Below are 16,913 nucleotides of genomic sequence, written 5' to 3'. Positions count from 1 at the left end.
AAAGATTATTGTTTGGTTTAGGAACTATACTTGCAACGAGAATTCATTTGTGAAATTCTAAACCATCAAAAATCTAATCATCAGTGATCAAAGTAAAGGTGAAACTCATCAGTCTTTCTGTTCTTCTGTTTATTCTCTCGCAACTCATTTATCTCCTTATCTCTATTAATTGGGTGTAATCCGGACTCAAACTCTGAAGCAGCAGGATCAAACCAGTACATTGTCTTGTAATCACTGTATCCTAGTCCTTTGAACAAAGTTTGAAGATCAAAGAAGCAAATGAGGTCAATATCCATCTTAGAAAATCTCTCAATCTTTCCATCGATGTATAGCATAACACCTTTATTATCCCTTACAATATTGCCTCCATGGTGGAACACAGGAACCACCATATCCTCCATCTGCAATATATGGTGAAAAAAATATTAACTTCATAAATTACATACACCACAAATCCAGAAATGAAAAAGAAGATTAATTTTCAATTTCATAAATTACTCTATTTAACTATTCTAAATAAGCATCATACATAATCATGTATAATCATGGGCTACAAAGATACAATGCAATGAAACATAAGAATCATATAATCATATAATAAGAGCACACTTTGCTGAAGATGCTCTGCTATTACTAACGAAAACATATTAATACCTACTCAAAATTTGATTAACCATGTACTATAATAAACACCTTCAATATTTGCAGTAAGCACTACATTCTTGGTTTCGGGGGGTTACCTTGGTGAACGCGACTAAGGCTTGATTAACAATCGAACCTTCCCACTATTTTGCTCCTATGCTTTGGCGGTTACGGTGCAGCAAACGGACGTTATGTTCATGGATGAAAGAGTAACGACGAAGAATAAATGGATTAGAGAGCGTGTTGAGGGTGATGTAGGATATGAGGTGGGAGATGACGGTGGAGAGGGTTAGGGCAATTCTTTGTAAAAAGAAGATGAGGGTTTGGAGTCTCAGGAAACGCAGCGTTCCATGCCTCTAAAACGGCGTCGTTCTGTTTGTGACTACAGGGACTGACTGTCCTCTTCACTCCACCTGGCACTTAATGGCCACGTGAAAAACTTAACGCTACACCTCAGCAGCGGACATTATCTTTTGACGGACGGAAACTCCAATGACTAACAGCATTTAACGTTGGGGATCGATTTGGATATTTTTATTTCTTGGGGACTAAAGTGTGCGGTCTAAAATTTTTTAGAGACTGATTTGGGGTATTACTCTATTTTTTAACCATAAAAACAAAAATATAAAAAAAAATAGTGGACCTATTTGTCTTTTTCTCTATTTTAAACAAGTTGATTCCGACGGGGAGGTTTTTTCTCTTCCTTCTTTTACACACCCGAAACCCTATCCCTGTTCCCAGAATCCCTCCTCGGTCATTTTTTTATTCATTCGGTCCTCACTCCCACACTCTTCTCTCGTCTCGCAACCGACTGCCCATCACGTCTTCCGCCACATCCAACTTCTCTACCGCCGGCGGCTATCGGCGGAGACGACACTTTCTTCCTGCTCTTCTGCTCTGCCTTTACCCTTTGTCCTTCTGCTTCTGCGCCTAAGGTATTTATTTATTTAATTTTTTTTCTTTCTGCTGCAATTTGATATTGCTGCTGTTGCTACCATGTCTTGGATGATTCAGTTTCTGTTGTTGTTTGTTCAATTTTGTTGCTGCAAACCATAATTCATTTTTGGTTATATCAATTTTCTTGTTTTTGAAAGTCCCATTTCTATTTGGCAATATCAATCTTCTTCTTCTTGTTTCTTGGACTGGAATATTTGTGTTATTTTATTTTCAGATGATGAAATGATGAACACTTTAGACTTGATTTAGGTTAAAATTGGTGTTCTTCTTTGTGTGAAATTATATACACTTCCTTTTAAAGAATTTGGTAACTCGTACCCATAGTTGTTTTGGTATCATATCACTATACATATGCTTGTAAGAGTTTGATTTGAAAAAATGCGTTAACAAAGAAACTAGAACTCTGGAAGTGTAATTAGACATCGAGACCCATAATTATAGTTTTTTTTGTTATTTTGTTATTGTTTACATGGCTCAAACTTGAGGTGAGATCGTTCTTAACTTTGGGGACCTTACTTGGGTAGCAGTAGAGTGAACTTCTTTCCCCTCTATTTTAAAATTTGAAGGAGGACCTTCTTTTTGAGAATTTTGTTAATAAATCCTTCTTTATGCAAAGTGCGAGGTTGTAGTGAAAATAATTTTCTTTTTAGTTAAAAGATTTCCCTCAGGTTCAGCATGCATCTTATATGATTTTCCTCCCTTTCCCTCGAAGTCTTTATGCATCTTCCTTCTTTTGGATGATTCTCTGATTTTATAAAATTAGCATTATGCTACCTGGTTGTCAGTTTAGCAGTCAATTTAATTGACTAAATACAACATAGACATGAGAGCCATATAAGCAGCAACTTTATATTTTGCATTCTTCTTTTAAGTCATGTTTTTCATGTGACAATCATGGAAGAGATCAATGAATTATTAATGGCTTCATATGGAATTTTCTGCCTGGCATTTAGTTGAACAAAATTTGCAAACAGATGCATATATGAGGTGGCTGTTTTAATAAAAAATAAAAAATAAAAAATAAAAATATTTCTTATTATAATCATGACTTCTTTTTGTTTTTCAGGATATTGTATAATTTGGTTCAAGATTTTAGCCTGTTGGCATTTCCCTTATTCTCATTACTCACTTAGGGAACGTGATCATTACTTCTATAATTTATTTGCATCATACATGATGAGCAGATCTGTTCGTTTAAAGGAGAAGAATGGAGAAAATAATACATTTTCTATGAATAATTGTGATGATGAGAGTGCAGCCCGTACAAGGCCGTTTAGTTTTGAGGAGATTATGCATAGAAGAAGAAACAAAGAATTGCTTGAAAATGTGAAAGACCCATTCAAGGAAGCATGGAATAAATCACCAAGAAGTTCTACAAAGAAAATACCTGATCATATTGAATCTATGAGTTATAAACATGATAGAAGTCCACCCTATAGCAGGCAAAAACATGTTTCTGAGGAAATAGTAAATGCAACTTCTAGAAAGAACATTAAGAGCACTGTTGCAAAGGAAGACGATTTAACTGGCAAGATAACTAAAGAAAAGTCTGGTAAAGAGATGGCAGGATTGAGTAAAAATGACTATGAAGATGGGATTAAGCATCAAAGAGACTCGGTTAATAAGGATAGACATGCAGAAACAATTAAACCAAGATCTGAAAGGAAAACAAAGAAAAAGGACCACACTGGAGATTTTGAGAATATTAATGAGTATCATTTTGAAAGAAAGCACGACAAAAGTAGAAATGGTAGGGAGAAATCAAGAAAACATTTGATTAATGATTCTGACAAATTAGCTGAAAAGAAGCATCATAGAGATTTGGATAAGGGTAGGCACGGAGAGGGTAAAGCAAAACATGAGAGAGAGGCCAAGAGAAAATACCATCTAGATGATAAATCCCTTGACAGGGATGCAATGGTGAAACAAGATCTTGGCAAACATCATAACCAACGGATTCAAGAGAGGAAACAAAGACGGGAAAATGTGTCACATCATGAAGAATCAACAGTAAAGAGGAGACCATCAAGAAGTCAAGAACATGATAACAAAAGAAGAAGAAGATCCCCATCCTTTTCACCAAGGTCAGCAAAACATACCTATCATGTTGAAGAACGGAAAGAGTTGCCAATGCTTTCTCTGAAAGATAGCTCTAGGAAAAAGCATTCTGATGTTTATAGAGATAGAGCATCAACTAACGGCTCAAGTAGTCATAACCATCGGCATGGTGCGTCAACAAGTGGACTTGGTGGCTATTCACCAAGGAAGAGGAAAAGTGAAGCTGCTGCTAATACTCCGTCATCATCTAAGCATTCAACAGAGAAGAAACGGGCAGGATGGGATCTTACCTCTGGTGGGGCAGATAATTCTCCTCAAGCTTTTGTTTCTTCTAGTTTTCAGTTATCAAACCATGCCATGTTATCAAACATACAGAGCATGGCTTTGGCTACTTCTGTTGATCCGACTGTTGTCAAGCCTTTGGCAATGATTCTGAATGATGTATCAATAGGGAAGAATGCCCACATTGATCCTGTCCAATTGACACAAGCTACCCGACCTATGAGAAGGCTTTATCTTGAGAATGTACCAACTTCAGTCACTGAGAAAGCTGTGATGGATAGTTTCAATAACCTCTTGCTCTCTTCAGGTGTTAATCATATCGTGCAGGCCCAACCATGTATCAGCTGCATTGTGAGTTTACAGTGCAAAACGTGAAAACTAATGCCCTCCCTCCCCCATAATGAAGCAGTTGTTTTGAGTTTGTTCTTGCATTTGTTCCTTGCAGTTGCATAAAGATAAAGGCCAAGCAGTTGTAGAGTTCCTGACGGCTGAGGATGCCTCAAGTGCTCTTTCTTTTGATGGTAGTACACTTTTCGGCTGCAGCATGAAAATTAGACGGCCCAAAGATTATGTTGAAGTTACAGTAAGAATGAAAATCTTTTCCTTACCTTATTCTTCAATATGCATACCTATTCATATTCATATACTAGCTAGTTTTGGTAAATGTATGGTGTTTTAATCTTCTTGAATTTGAATTTTTTAATTGATATTTACGTTCTAGTATGTTATCAACCAAAGTCTAGTATATTTTTCTTAAAGAACTGCAAACTCGTATAGTTCAAAGTTGTATTACCACCTATGTTGCTCACTTGTTTGTGTATACCTGTTGGAAGTTGGCAAATTTCTGGTCGTTATTGAAAATAGGTTTGCTTAATCTTGCTGTGATAATAATGAAACTTCAATATTACATTGCTGAATTACATTATATCAGTAGGATTTGTTAATCTTATGAGTTGACCAATTTTTGAAATTTGTGACTAGGACATGACTTGTTTAATCTTGGTGACTTAATGTAAAAAAAAAAGAAAAAACTCATCCAATGTATAAGGGAAGTAGAACATTTGCACAATAATTTGTCTTAATTTATTTTTTCATGTATTTGCTGAAATTTTCTATAGGAATGTAAATTGTATGGTAATCATGGGATGCTAATTTCGTTAGAACTGCATTGTACAGTGTACACCTATGATGGATAATGGATTTTGGAGGATCCAAATTCATAGCATGAATTTCTTTGAGAAAGTTTTGTGTTTCTGTTTCAAAGTCATTGAATTTTTTATGGTTAACATTGACATTTGGATGTTAACCAGATTGAACACTAAAAAACATGTTTTAGAAGTTCATTGAAAAGTCTGTTATAACAACTGAATTTCGTATCCAAAGGTTCGAGCTTCTTAATTATTTAATCATTGCCTTTTATGATATGTAAGATTAACAAATTTGTTCTAGAGTTGGGAACTCATTATTTCTTTTCCTTTTTCTCAAACTTGAAGATCTACGGAAGAAACGTGACATATTTCATGAGTTCATGACTTCTCATATATGATATTTAAGAATCCTTGATTCCTTGGATAGTACATTGTAACTTTTCATTTTGCTTGAATGTATCTTTTATTTAAAATTTATGAGTTTTTCATTGTTTGTTACCAAAATATACTTTAATCAGTTAGGGTGTATTTAAAGAAGCGTAGATTCATTGTGTTGATTTCTTTCAGAATGCTGCTCTACTATTCTTATGAGATATAGTCCAAAATTTTCTGGTTTTGTAAATTTCATGATTTAATTTGTTTGAAGGTTATGAGCCATCTCTGATTATATTGGTGCCACCTATTTTGATTTCAAGTTAGTGTGTCTTGGATATATTAGATTAGAAAAATCACAATGTTAGTGTTAGTTTGGAGCGACTTATTTGAGTGAAAAAAGTACTTTTAATAAAAAATAATGTACTTTTGTTAAGTTTTAAACTCGTTTGAATACATCTTTTAAGAAAAGTACTTTTATTAAAAAAAGCAGAAGTAAAGGACGTTTTTAATATTTGAAAACTCTTTCTAAAAGGTCTATCCAAATGTGAACTTGCTTTTCTCTATTAAAAAAAGATTTGTTTAGAAAAGAAAAAAAAAGATAAGTACTTTTTTAAAAAGTCAATCTAAACTAACCCTTAATCCTATTGTGGACTTGAAGGCCTTGCAATCATAATAATGGCAATGGAGACACTTATACTAAAAAAATTTGAAGAGATGTAGAAATTGTATTGGTTATTGCATATATTCATGTTAATCTTGTATAGTCAGTTAATCACCCATTATCTGACTAGTCAGGAACTCCTTTTTTAAATTATCCTTTTGTTGGTGTTGTGTCTATGAGACTGACGAAACTCCGAGGGTTAAATTTGCCTTGGCCAAATGGGTGAAGAATGGGACTAGTGAGGTGAGGAAAAGGACTGCTGAAGGAAATAGGATCCTTAGTGAGCATACTAGCTAGGCAAGGTGGCAAGAGATAGGATAGGAGAGTGAATTTGTGGAAGAATAATTATTCTGTTAGGCAGCAGTGTTAGAGGGGAGCGTAGACAATAGGATGGGTAGACAGAATATTGGGGTAGCATTGAAGGTCTGAGCACCTCAAAGTGCTTAGGGTTTATCTGTTTTCCCTTTATACATTCCTTATACAAGCAGCAAATCCCTATGGGTTTTAAAAATATGCAGTTTGATGAATTTGCAAGTTTCCTCTTCAATCTTTATTGTCCTATTACTCGATTTCTGAGCCTATTTTCTGTCAATAAGAAATAGGTTACTGGCCTACTGGGCATGTAAAAATTGCTCATCTTGATTTTTGCGTATACTTGATCTAGGCTGCAAGTTTACTGTGAGAATTAAGTTTGGGTTTGGTATTATATATTTTCTTGTCCATATAGAGTATCTTAGATGAAATGAAAAGATCTAAACAAAGTTTACAATTTTCATTGACCTAAAAGAGGTCCTAGCCTCTGGTTGGGTGTGAAGGAAGGAGGGCATGTTGTGTATATTTGGGTCATACAGGATATGGATAATGCGGTCAAAAAGCTAAGATAGGAAATTGTGTTGGGCCGTGAATGACAATTATATCGCTATAATTAAATGGTTTCACCATGAGCCATTACAAATTGAATTAGCTGTCAGTGCCTTTATGAATACATATTGCAAATAGTAGTCATAGTTGGAGATTCAAGGGATGATATGTATTATAAACTAGTTACGGCTAGAAGCCCCTTGACAAGAATTTCATGCTATATGGTTTTGATTTGACAGTATAAAATGAAGTAGAAGTAAATGGAATATGTGGTTGGAAGGTTCAAGACATGCTTGCAATGACTTAGAGGTGAAAATTGGAAAAGGATGTAGAATTATAGGTAGATGTAGGTATTTTAATTGTGTTATGCAAATTGATAAAAATTATAGGAGTTGTGATTCATAGCATTTGAGCAAGTGGATGAAAAGAAGGAAGCTTGAAGAGTTATTTGTGATCAAAAGGCACCTCTCAAGCTGAACGTAAGTTTCATTGGTAATTGATATAAAGTCGTGATACTGACAAGGAGGCTCAGCTGCAACTTTTCTGACTGGTACTTGTAAATGGGATATGCTTAGATTCGATGCGCCTTGGTGATCAAGACGTAAAGGATTTGTAGTGGGCAGTCTGCAGATCTGGTGAATAAATACTGCTCGGTGGCTAATCATGAAGGGGACACTGTGACATTAACAATGCTTGGTTATGAGTTGGTATTCAATGGGAGAGGCCCTTCAGCCTTTGTTAGAGGCAGATCAGATAGGGTCGGAGGCCTGTCTGATTGAGCCCTAATCAGGAAAGTTGATTAGACAGACAATAACCCACTAACTAGAGGCAGAGGTACACAAAGAAGCTCTAGATGAAAAAGTTCAAAAGTCTGTTTGTCAGTTTTACTGATGATGCTTTACTGGACAATATGTTATTATTTTTGCTGTTAGCAATCATTTAAAGTAAGAAACCCCAATCTTCCTATCAGACTGTTTTTGCTCACTGAGATACTAATAAAAATGAATCGAGATGTGCGATACTACTACTTTGGTTGTGAATGAAGCAATTTGGTATCAGAATTCTAAATAAATTGTTTGTAGAACCTAAGAACAATGTATTTAAACTAACAGTCATACATCAAACGCTTGAAAGAATCACGGTCAGAAGATACTAGTCCATCTTCGAAGGCTTAACCTTTTGAATTTGTCTTGTGTTCACCCTTGACAATTTAAGTCTCAACTCTCAACCTTATTTAGCTTTGAGGGCTCAAATTTAGTCCCCAGTGGTATACTTGTAAGGATGTCTTTATGAATGTATAATTTTGATTTCTTATATATTTGGCCATAGGTTTTGTGGACTTTTAAGTTTGAAAATGAGTTCATAATGCATAACCAAATGCTAGAAACTGTCTGTAGCTTCAAGAGTGTGATCTTCTTGTTACATTTTATGAGATATTTTCTGACGTTAGTATTGGAATCTTTTAAATAGGATGTTTATATGGGGTATACCGTAATACACATTCTGGATGGTGACGAAGCAGACTCCTAGTTAAGAAGACTTCCTGGTGTATTGACAAGTTTGATGCATTACCAGGATTTAGCTGGCCAATGTTTCATGGTTATTGTTTTAGGCTGCTCTGAGAATGCTATTTATGATCTGATGCTTTGTTTGTTATATCGAGTTCAGCATGTAAGTGCTATGGGCTGCAAGTTATTTGTGTTTCATATGCCACTTTTGGTTACGGTGTCTGCTTTAACCGAGTTTCTACATTTCTTCCGTGTTGTATGCTGACATGTCATCCTTAATTAAGTTAATGAAGATCAGCTTTCCTGAGGAAAGAAAATTGATGAGGTGCATTAGGTTCAATTTCTGCTTCCGCTTTATCTAATATTTTATCGGCATGGGAACTTTTAACTTGACATTATATAAGGACTCCACTCAAGCATGGTTAATTTGTAAGTTGTCCCCACAAATTTATGATATGCTCTTAAGAAAATGATAGCTTCCTAAAAATTCCTCTAGTCTTTCTTCCTTGCATGGCATCCGTTGTGATGCAATATATTGCTTTGTAACTTCTCTGAAGGGTGATTTTGTCTGAGAGTTATTCTATTCATTTTTCTTATGCTCACAAGATGATTTGGTATGATGGCAGAGAAAGTATGTTCTACAACAGGAGTTGTAGTGTATGCTTATGCCAAAAGAATGAGATCCTTTTGGTTTGGATGGTTCAGAAGGTCACAGTTCTGTGTCTCAGTTGTGCAGTGCACCTTGTCCTTATAGATTGGGATATTGAAATGTTGGGAGCATTTTTAGTTTCCACTAAGTGCTATTGTTTGATAGTATCTAATTTAACTATATATGGTGTTAAATGTTTGGTTCATGGTAACACTGTCCTTTATTGCCGAGAAACAACAAAGGAATTATCATGTTCTTTTTCCAGTAGCATCTGATCTCAGTGAATCTCAGGGAACTTCTGCATAGTATTCTAGCCTCTCAGAAGTCATTTTTTGTACAAGTGGTTTTTATGTTTTATAGGAAAATGATTGTACGTGTACATGAAGCAACTTGAGAAAGGCTTAATATAAATGACAGAAGTATGAAATTAAAGTTCTTGGCTTTTTGTTGGTTCTAATCTAGTTAGAGGATGTTGATGGGATCTTGTATTTGATGGCAAATCTTTTCTGTATATAATTCTTTGTTTGTTAAGTTACTTTTGTTTAGGGATTTTAATTCTATTAGTCTTTGTTACTTCTAATGCTGTGGCAGTGCTTTGCAATTCTAAGGTATATTGTGGTTATCATCCGTGTAGCAGGTTTTCAGACAATTGCTATTTTCATGCAGACTGGTGAACCAGAGAGATCAGATGATACTGCTTTCGCAACAAGTGATGTAGTGATTGATTCACCCAACAAGGTGCACATACAAAACAATCTAATATAGAACTGATTTTATGTTCCAGAAAATTTCCTGGTTTACCACAAATATCATTACATTTTAGCCTAGGTTCAAATCTGACTTGATTGACTTAGCCATCACAAGTTAATTCCGGCTTTTGACTTTAAATTTGGACATGCATCCATTCATATTTTTTATTCCTTGTACCTTTTTTGAATTAATTTTTATTACCTATGTGTGCTCTGCTGCATTTTGTCAGTCAATAGTTCGTCTAGTGACTGTGATCTCTTTTTTTTCCCTTGGTATTCTTGCAGATCTTCGTAGGTGGAATTTCAAGTCATGTTTCTTCAGAGATGGTAAGTAGTTGGAAAGGAAAATCTTGTTTCTTTTTCATATTTTAACCCTTAGAGGTTAAGGTTATGGTTTGTACACCTTGTAGTAACCCAATCTGCTTACTTTTTGGTTCTTGTCAGTTGTGACTAAGACTTGTTTTATTTATATCTATTAATAGAGTGAGCTGAGTGAAGAATCCAGAAGAGTTTAGAAGCTGTTAGAGCAGTTATAGGAATTGCCAGCTAGGATAGATTCCCTAACAGCCCCTAACTTAAGTATGTAAAGACCCTTCTACCCTCTTCAACAAGTGTGCTGAACACTCTCCTCACTTATGAATATATGTACTGGTTTGGTTCTCTCATAAGAATAGATTCTCTGAAAACTATTATGGAATCAAGAGGAGCTGATTGCAAAAGCATGGATCCTCCTCCATCACCTCCGCTGATGAACCTGCTAGTGTTGGTTGATCCTCCTCCTCCGCCTCTGCCTCCTCTTCCCAATCTGTCTCTCTGACTTTATAATCGGTGCGAAGTTCTCTCTGCGATTAAGAGCAATTGTCACTCCAGCTTCATCAATCAGTGTGCTATTTAGTCTTCAAAATTTGCTTTGCCAGAAGATTCTCTCAACAATTCCATCTCAAGTTCCTACGAACTCTGGAAGAGATGGATCAAACACTTCTCATGTGGATGATGTCGACAACGGAGTCTTCTCACACTGGTGGTTGATTGCGAATTTTCGTGGCAATTTGGGAGAAACTAGATCTCTATTTAGCGTCACAAACAAGAGTGCACGTCCAGCAACTCAAAGCTGAGTTGAGCACTATTGTACAAACATCTAAACTGTTGAATTTTCTTCTTCGAGTTCGAGCTCTCGTAAATGCTTTAACCTCTGTTGGAAGTCGTGTTTATAAACAAGAACACATAGCTGTGATTCTTGCTGGACTCAGATCTGAGTATGATGTGTTTGTTACATCCATCAACACTAGATTTGAGCCTTACTTTGTTCCGTAGGTGGAAGCACACCTCACACCTCTATACCTCATGACTCATGAAGCTTGGACTGAAGCAAATGAAAAAATGTTCTCCACTCCAGACCTTCAAGCACATGTTGCAACTCAATCAATCACCAGAGGAGGATGTGGTAGTCGTAGTACTAGTAGAGGTGGCAAGGGATGCGGTGGTGGACAAGCTAGTGGAAATTCCGCTAGCTGCGCCACTCTAGCTTTAACTTCTGGCATGGGTTAGATCAAGATTTCTAACCTTCTCTCCTTCCACCTCCACCCTATGCAAATTTTAAGTTCACCGCTCCTTATACACGGAACTACACATCGCATTACACTAATTACTTGCCACGTCATAACCATGCATCATATCTAAATCATGCAATTGCATAATCATTTCTTCTCTCCAAGTCATTCCTACATAAATTCTCCTTAGGCCTACTCATTTCTCTGCTGCCATAGCTCACTTGAGTCAGTTGCTGATTCGGCCTGATATCCTGATTCTAGAGTCATATCTCATGTTATTCCTGAATACCCCCAATCTGATGCATGCATCCCCATACCCTGGACCTGACCTCCTCCATGCTGGTAATGGACAAGTTCTGTCTATCTCCCAGATTGGAAATTCTGGTGTTTGCACACCTAAATATTCACTTAAATTGAATGTTACATGTACCACAAATCACTAAAAATCTAATTAGTGTTAGTAAATTCACTTTGTACAATCATCGTTTCTTCAAATTCTGGCCTTATAACTGCTTGGTTAAATCACAGGCCACTAGGGATGTAATGCTCCATGGCAAGATTGGAAAGGAAGACCTATATAGATTTGCAAACTTTAAGCTGCAACACCAGCAACAATTTCATGATTCAATAATTTTAGATTACCAAAAGCAGCATGATTTCATGTATTATAATCTGTTGCATATTCAAATAATTTGTCTTTGGCTGCATAGGCTGGTGCATGCTTCTCAAAATTTAGTTTGCCATATATTGAAAAATTATAAAATTCCATGTTTATACAAATGTTTCTGATACTTGCTCTGCTTTCTGTCTTTGCAAAGCACATCGTATTCCGTCTTCCTTGTCCTTTACAGATTACAATACTCCCTTAGAACTCATCTGCACTGATCTTTGAGGTCCTTCCCCTGTTATCTCAAATAATGGCTACAAATACTACATAGCCTTTATAAATGCTCACTCTAGATTCACATGGACTTCTTTTTTGAAAACCAAATCTGTAGCTTTCCCTGCCTTCGTGCAGTTTTAAGGAGGCTGCTGAGTTGCAGTTTGGGAAGAAAATCAAAGGTATCCAATCAGTTTGGGGATGGGAATATAGATTGTTGTCTACCTATTTTAGAAAAGAGGGCATCAATCACAGGTTGATCTACCCACACATGCATCATCTTAATGGCATAGTGGAAAGGAATCTAGGCATCTCATTGAGACTGTCCTCAACTCCTAGCTCTTCCTCCAAACTGCACTGCGATTGGCTGCAAGTGGGTATTTCAAGTGAAATAGAACACAGAATCCCAGATGGCGTCGACAAACTTAAGCAACGCCTTGTTTCCAAGGGTTTTCTACAAAGAGTTGCCCTAGATTACTCGGGAACCTTTTCCCCTTTAGTGAAAAGAATTCTGCAGTACCTTGCTGCCACCCAGGAGAGCTTGGAGTTCTGCTCATGCCAGCCCCTAAACCATGGAACTTGAATATGCGAGGGTACTGTGATGTTTGCTGGACTGCAGATTTGGATGACCGGTGGTCCGTATCAGGAGCCTGTGTCTACCTAATACCTAACCTCATTTTCCGGTGGTCCAGAAAACAGCCTACTGTTGATCGTTCAAGTATGGAGACAGAATATAGAAGTATGGTAGACCTCATCGGGTTCAAACTTTGCTCACTGAATTGTGAGGGTTCCTACTTCAAGATCAGTGGTGAACTGTGACAACTTGAGCGCCATAATGCTAGCTCACAACCCAGTTATATAATAGAATGAAACATATGGAGTTGAATCTCTTCTTGGGAAGAGAAAGGGTTATGGAAGGAAAATTATTGGTTGCTCATATTCTCAGAACTGAGCAACTTGTTGACCAAGGAAGTCTCTAAAGCTAAATTCCTGAGTTTGAGAGAAAAGCTACTTGTAATAGAATTTTGATGTTACAAAAACCCCATTTCAGGGGACATAATAGAGTGAGCTGAGTAAAGAATCTGGAAGAGTCTAGAAGCTGTTAGAGTAGTTATAGGAATTGCCAGCCAGGATAGATTCCCTAACGGCCCCGAACTAGTGTAAAGACCCTTCTACCCCCTTCAACTAGTGTGCTGAACACTCTCTTCACTTACGTATATAAGTACTGCTTGAGTACTTCAATAAGAAAAAATTCTGATTTCTCCAATTCTCTCTCTCTGAATTCTCAAACTCTATTATCTATTATTGTCTAGCTTATGGAGATTGCTGGTGCATTTGGATCTTTGAAGGCTTACCACTTTGAGACCGGGGACAACATTGGATCACACGCCTTTCTCGAGGTAAGGGTGCATTGATTTTCTTTTTTATTTACTAGTTTTGTCTTATTTTTGTGCAATGGTGGTTGTCCTATAGACAGAGTTCTTATTCTACTTCTGATGTGGTTGGCTCTTTGCCTCTTTGAAGATTCTTGTTCCCCTAGTCAATAAAACTGTCCTTTTGAGAAACTATTCATGTAAATCTTTTTTTATACTTATTTGCTTTTGCGTTACATCCATAAAGCCAATCACAAAGCCGTTTGGTTGAAGTTTTAGCTGTATATACACAAACTTGGCAGTTCGCATAAGTTTTATGATTTTTGGTATCATATGGTGCTCTTTTTCATTAATTGACTTATCAGTTTGAGTTCATCCAAAGCCAATTGTTCTTTCTCCTCATATATATAACATCTCATCTGGAGCCAACCTCATTTTGTTGTTTAGATTTGTTTTGATGAGGCACTCCCCCCACTCCCCATTCTATAATGTCTTTTTTCATGAATTGATAATTTGTTTGTACAAACTGTTAGTACGTGGATCACTCTGTTACCATCAAAGCATGTGCGGGTCTGAATGGTATGAAACTAGGAGGTGAAGTGCTAACAGTTGTTCAGGCTATGCCTGATGCGTTGGCCATGGTAATTTCCTCACTCATCCTATTGCCTATTTCGAATTCTTTGATGTGATTCAGAAATTGCCTTTGAATTATATCCTTCCTCTTTGAAACGACTGAGATGAATGTTCACTAAGATGAAAATGATATAGGAAAATGGCGGGAAGCTACCATCTTATATCATTCCAGAGCATGCAAAGCCACTGCTTAGAAAGCCAACACAAGTTTTAAAGATTAAAAATGTGGTATGAAATTTTTTATTTAGTTTTCCTGAAGTTATTTTATTTTTATATAATTTGAGTACTCAATTTCCCAGTTCCTTAAATTTAAGTGTCTTTGTTAGCTTCAATGCAAACCATACTACTTTAATGGATATATATATATATGGATTTGGATCTTCTAAAGTTTGAATTTTACTTTAGAGAGTAAAGTGTGATTTTCTACCCTTAAATGATTTCTCTTTCATATTTATTCTTGGTCCCACCTATGAAATAAATGGTGAGAGATGACACTTTACTCTCTAAAGTGAAATTCAAACTTTAGAAGATCCAAATCCAAATTCTAGTATGTTTATGTTTATGGTGGCTATGCAAGTGTTATTAAAATTAAAGTCATAATTTTTTTTACATTTTGGTAATCCTTTTTTTAGCTATACTTTTTAAAATGCGCTGCTAAAGAATAAAAAAAAGAGTAAAGTATCGTTTTTGTCTCCAACGTTTGGGGTAAGTCCCAAAGTTGTTCCTAACGTTTCAATCGTCCTATTTAAGTCTCTAACATTTCAAAATTGACTAAATGTTGTCCTGCCGTTAGGGATCCATTAACAGAATTGACACCCCACACATCCACAATCTCTTAGGCTGTATTACAATTTTTTGTGTGTAGATGGGATTGATTTGCATGATATGACTTCAATCCTTACTTGATGTGTTGTAAAGCCCGAGTCCCAATTTTCTAGTGGTTAAATTTGACTTTTGATCAGAAGAATGGGGTGCAATATCAAATATTGCTTTTATAACACTTACAGTAGTTATTAACAAGTATGAGTATTGGAGCCAAATTGAAAATGAGTGTTACATATGGGGGACAAGAAGTATGCATAGTCGGTCCTTAACTGATTCAATTGTAATTTTGTTTCTGTACATATGGGGTCAAAAAGTATGCATATGGGGGATAATTATTTTCAATTTATTCCGTGCCTATAGTAACTGTACACTATACTCATGATATTTCATTGGCAATTTAAAGTGATTGTGTAAAAATTAAATTAGAAACTTTCAGTGTTGTGTATAAGAATATACCTCAAGTTATATTCGATATTTTGATGATTGCGTTCTTATACTGCATGTGCATTATGATTAGTTTGCAATGGAGTCCATTTCATCTCTTCCGGGCATGGCAGTTGAAGAAATTTTGGAGGATGTGCGATTGGAATGTGCAAGGTCTTTTAAGAACTTCACATTGTTTTTTTTTGTACTCTGGAATTGCTCATAATGTTAAAGGGGTTATAAACATTTACCGTATCAAGTAATTATTTTGCAGATTTGGGACTATTAAATCCCTTAATGTTGTCAAGCACACCGGTGAGATGAACTCCGAACCTAAATCAGAATCTGAAGTTAAAAACAAAGTGGACTTTGAAGAAGCTTTGGAAGACAGAATGTGCAATACTAATGACGAAGAACCTAGCTTTTCTGAAAGGGCGACTTTACTTGAGTCCAAAGAATCAAGTGGAATGGACTCCTATTATGAGAAAGAGCTGGAAGATAAAGTTGATGACAATCGCAATGTTGGTTTAAATGATGATGCTTTTGATTATAAATCATGTCTAGAACAGTGTGAAAGTGATGTAACAACAAAGGATACAGGGAAGAAGAGCATACCCAGTAGTAATACTCAAGAATGTGCCGGTTACCTGGACACACTGGAAGATGGACCAAAATCACTTGATAATATGGTTGCTAACAATACTGGTTCAGAGGCCGAAACGAAGACTGTGGCTAGCATTGTTGATCCAAACAACAGTGTATGTGTGGTTCAGGAAAGCTCTCCCAAACGTGATGAGGAAGATGATATTCACGACAGTGTATTTGAACAAGGTTCTGTTCTTGTTGAGTTTGGAAGGACTGAAGCATGTTGCTCAGTGGCACATTGTTTACATGGACGTCTCTTCGACGGCCGAACAGTTACAGTCGAGTATGTTTCTCTCAATCAATATAGGGCAAGGTTTAACAAATGAGCTTCCCAGGTAAATGGTAGTTAATGAATCTGATTGACTGAGGGAGTTTGCTATTACCATGAAATCCTTTGGAACGGGGTTTTCGTATTCAAATTAACTCTGATGACATCTGGTATTCTTTTCCCATTTGGAGTTGGAAGAGGCTTTATTTAACAGTGCCAATTTGATAACAGAGCAGTAGCATGCATGAAGTTTCCAACCAAAGCCGTTGAATCAATTTGATAACATTCTTTGTATATGTTTCGTTACTAACTGTCTGTTGTATCGTAGTCAGATTGAAATGTGAGTTACCCTAATTATTAGGATATGGTCATGTTCTTTCATAATTTTTGTTACAAATATACTAGGTTGCCCTTCTTTTGCTTTAT

General features: G+C 36.3%; 1 protein-coding gene across 1 annotated transcript; it reads left to right on the top strand.

The window, feature by feature from the left end:
• Positions 1-1,360: 1,360 nt before the first annotated feature.
• Positions 1,361-16,912, top strand: LOC107474322 (splicing factor U2af large subunit B). Its single transcript, XM_052257042.1, has 10 exons — positions 1,361-1,577; positions 2,784-4,290; positions 4,385-4,522; positions 9,808-9,879; positions 10,176-10,217; positions 13,634-13,720; positions 14,227-14,334; positions 14,462-14,554; positions 15,669-15,748; positions 15,849-16,912. Exons 2-10 carry the CDS (start codon positions 2,830-2,832, stop codon positions 16,543-16,545), a joined length of 2,778 nt encoding a protein of 925 aa, XP_052113002.1. The 5' UTR covers positions 1,361-1,577; positions 2,784-2,829; the 3' UTR covers positions 16,546-16,912.
• Position 16,913: the final 1 nt, after the last annotated feature.

Source organism: Arachis duranensis, chromosome 2 (assembly GCF_000817695.3).
Source record: "Arachis duranensis cultivar V14167 chromosome 2, aradu.V14167.gnm2.J7QH, whole genome shotgun sequence".
NCBI classification, from domain to species: domain Eukaryota; kingdom Viridiplantae; phylum Streptophyta; class Magnoliopsida; order Fabales; family Fabaceae; genus Arachis; species Arachis duranensis.
This window is presented reverse-complemented; position numbering and strand designations above follow the sequence as displayed.

What these genes read in the sequence shown, in the direction of transcription:
- LOC107474322 (XM_052257042.1), top strand. Translation starts at nt 2,830, where the DNA reads ATGAATAATTGTGATGATGAGAGTGCAGCCCGTACAAGGCCGTTTAGT. An exon ending in AAGATTATGTTGAAGTTACA is followed by an intron (nt 4,523 to 9,807) that starts GTAAGAATGAAA and finishes ATTTTCATGCAG; the next exon opens with ACTGGTGAACCAGAGAGATC. An exon ending in GATCACACGCCTTTCTCGAG is followed by an intron (nt 13,721 to 14,226) that starts GTAAGGGTGCAT and finishes ACAAACTGTTAG; the next exon opens with TACGTGGATCACTCTGTTAC.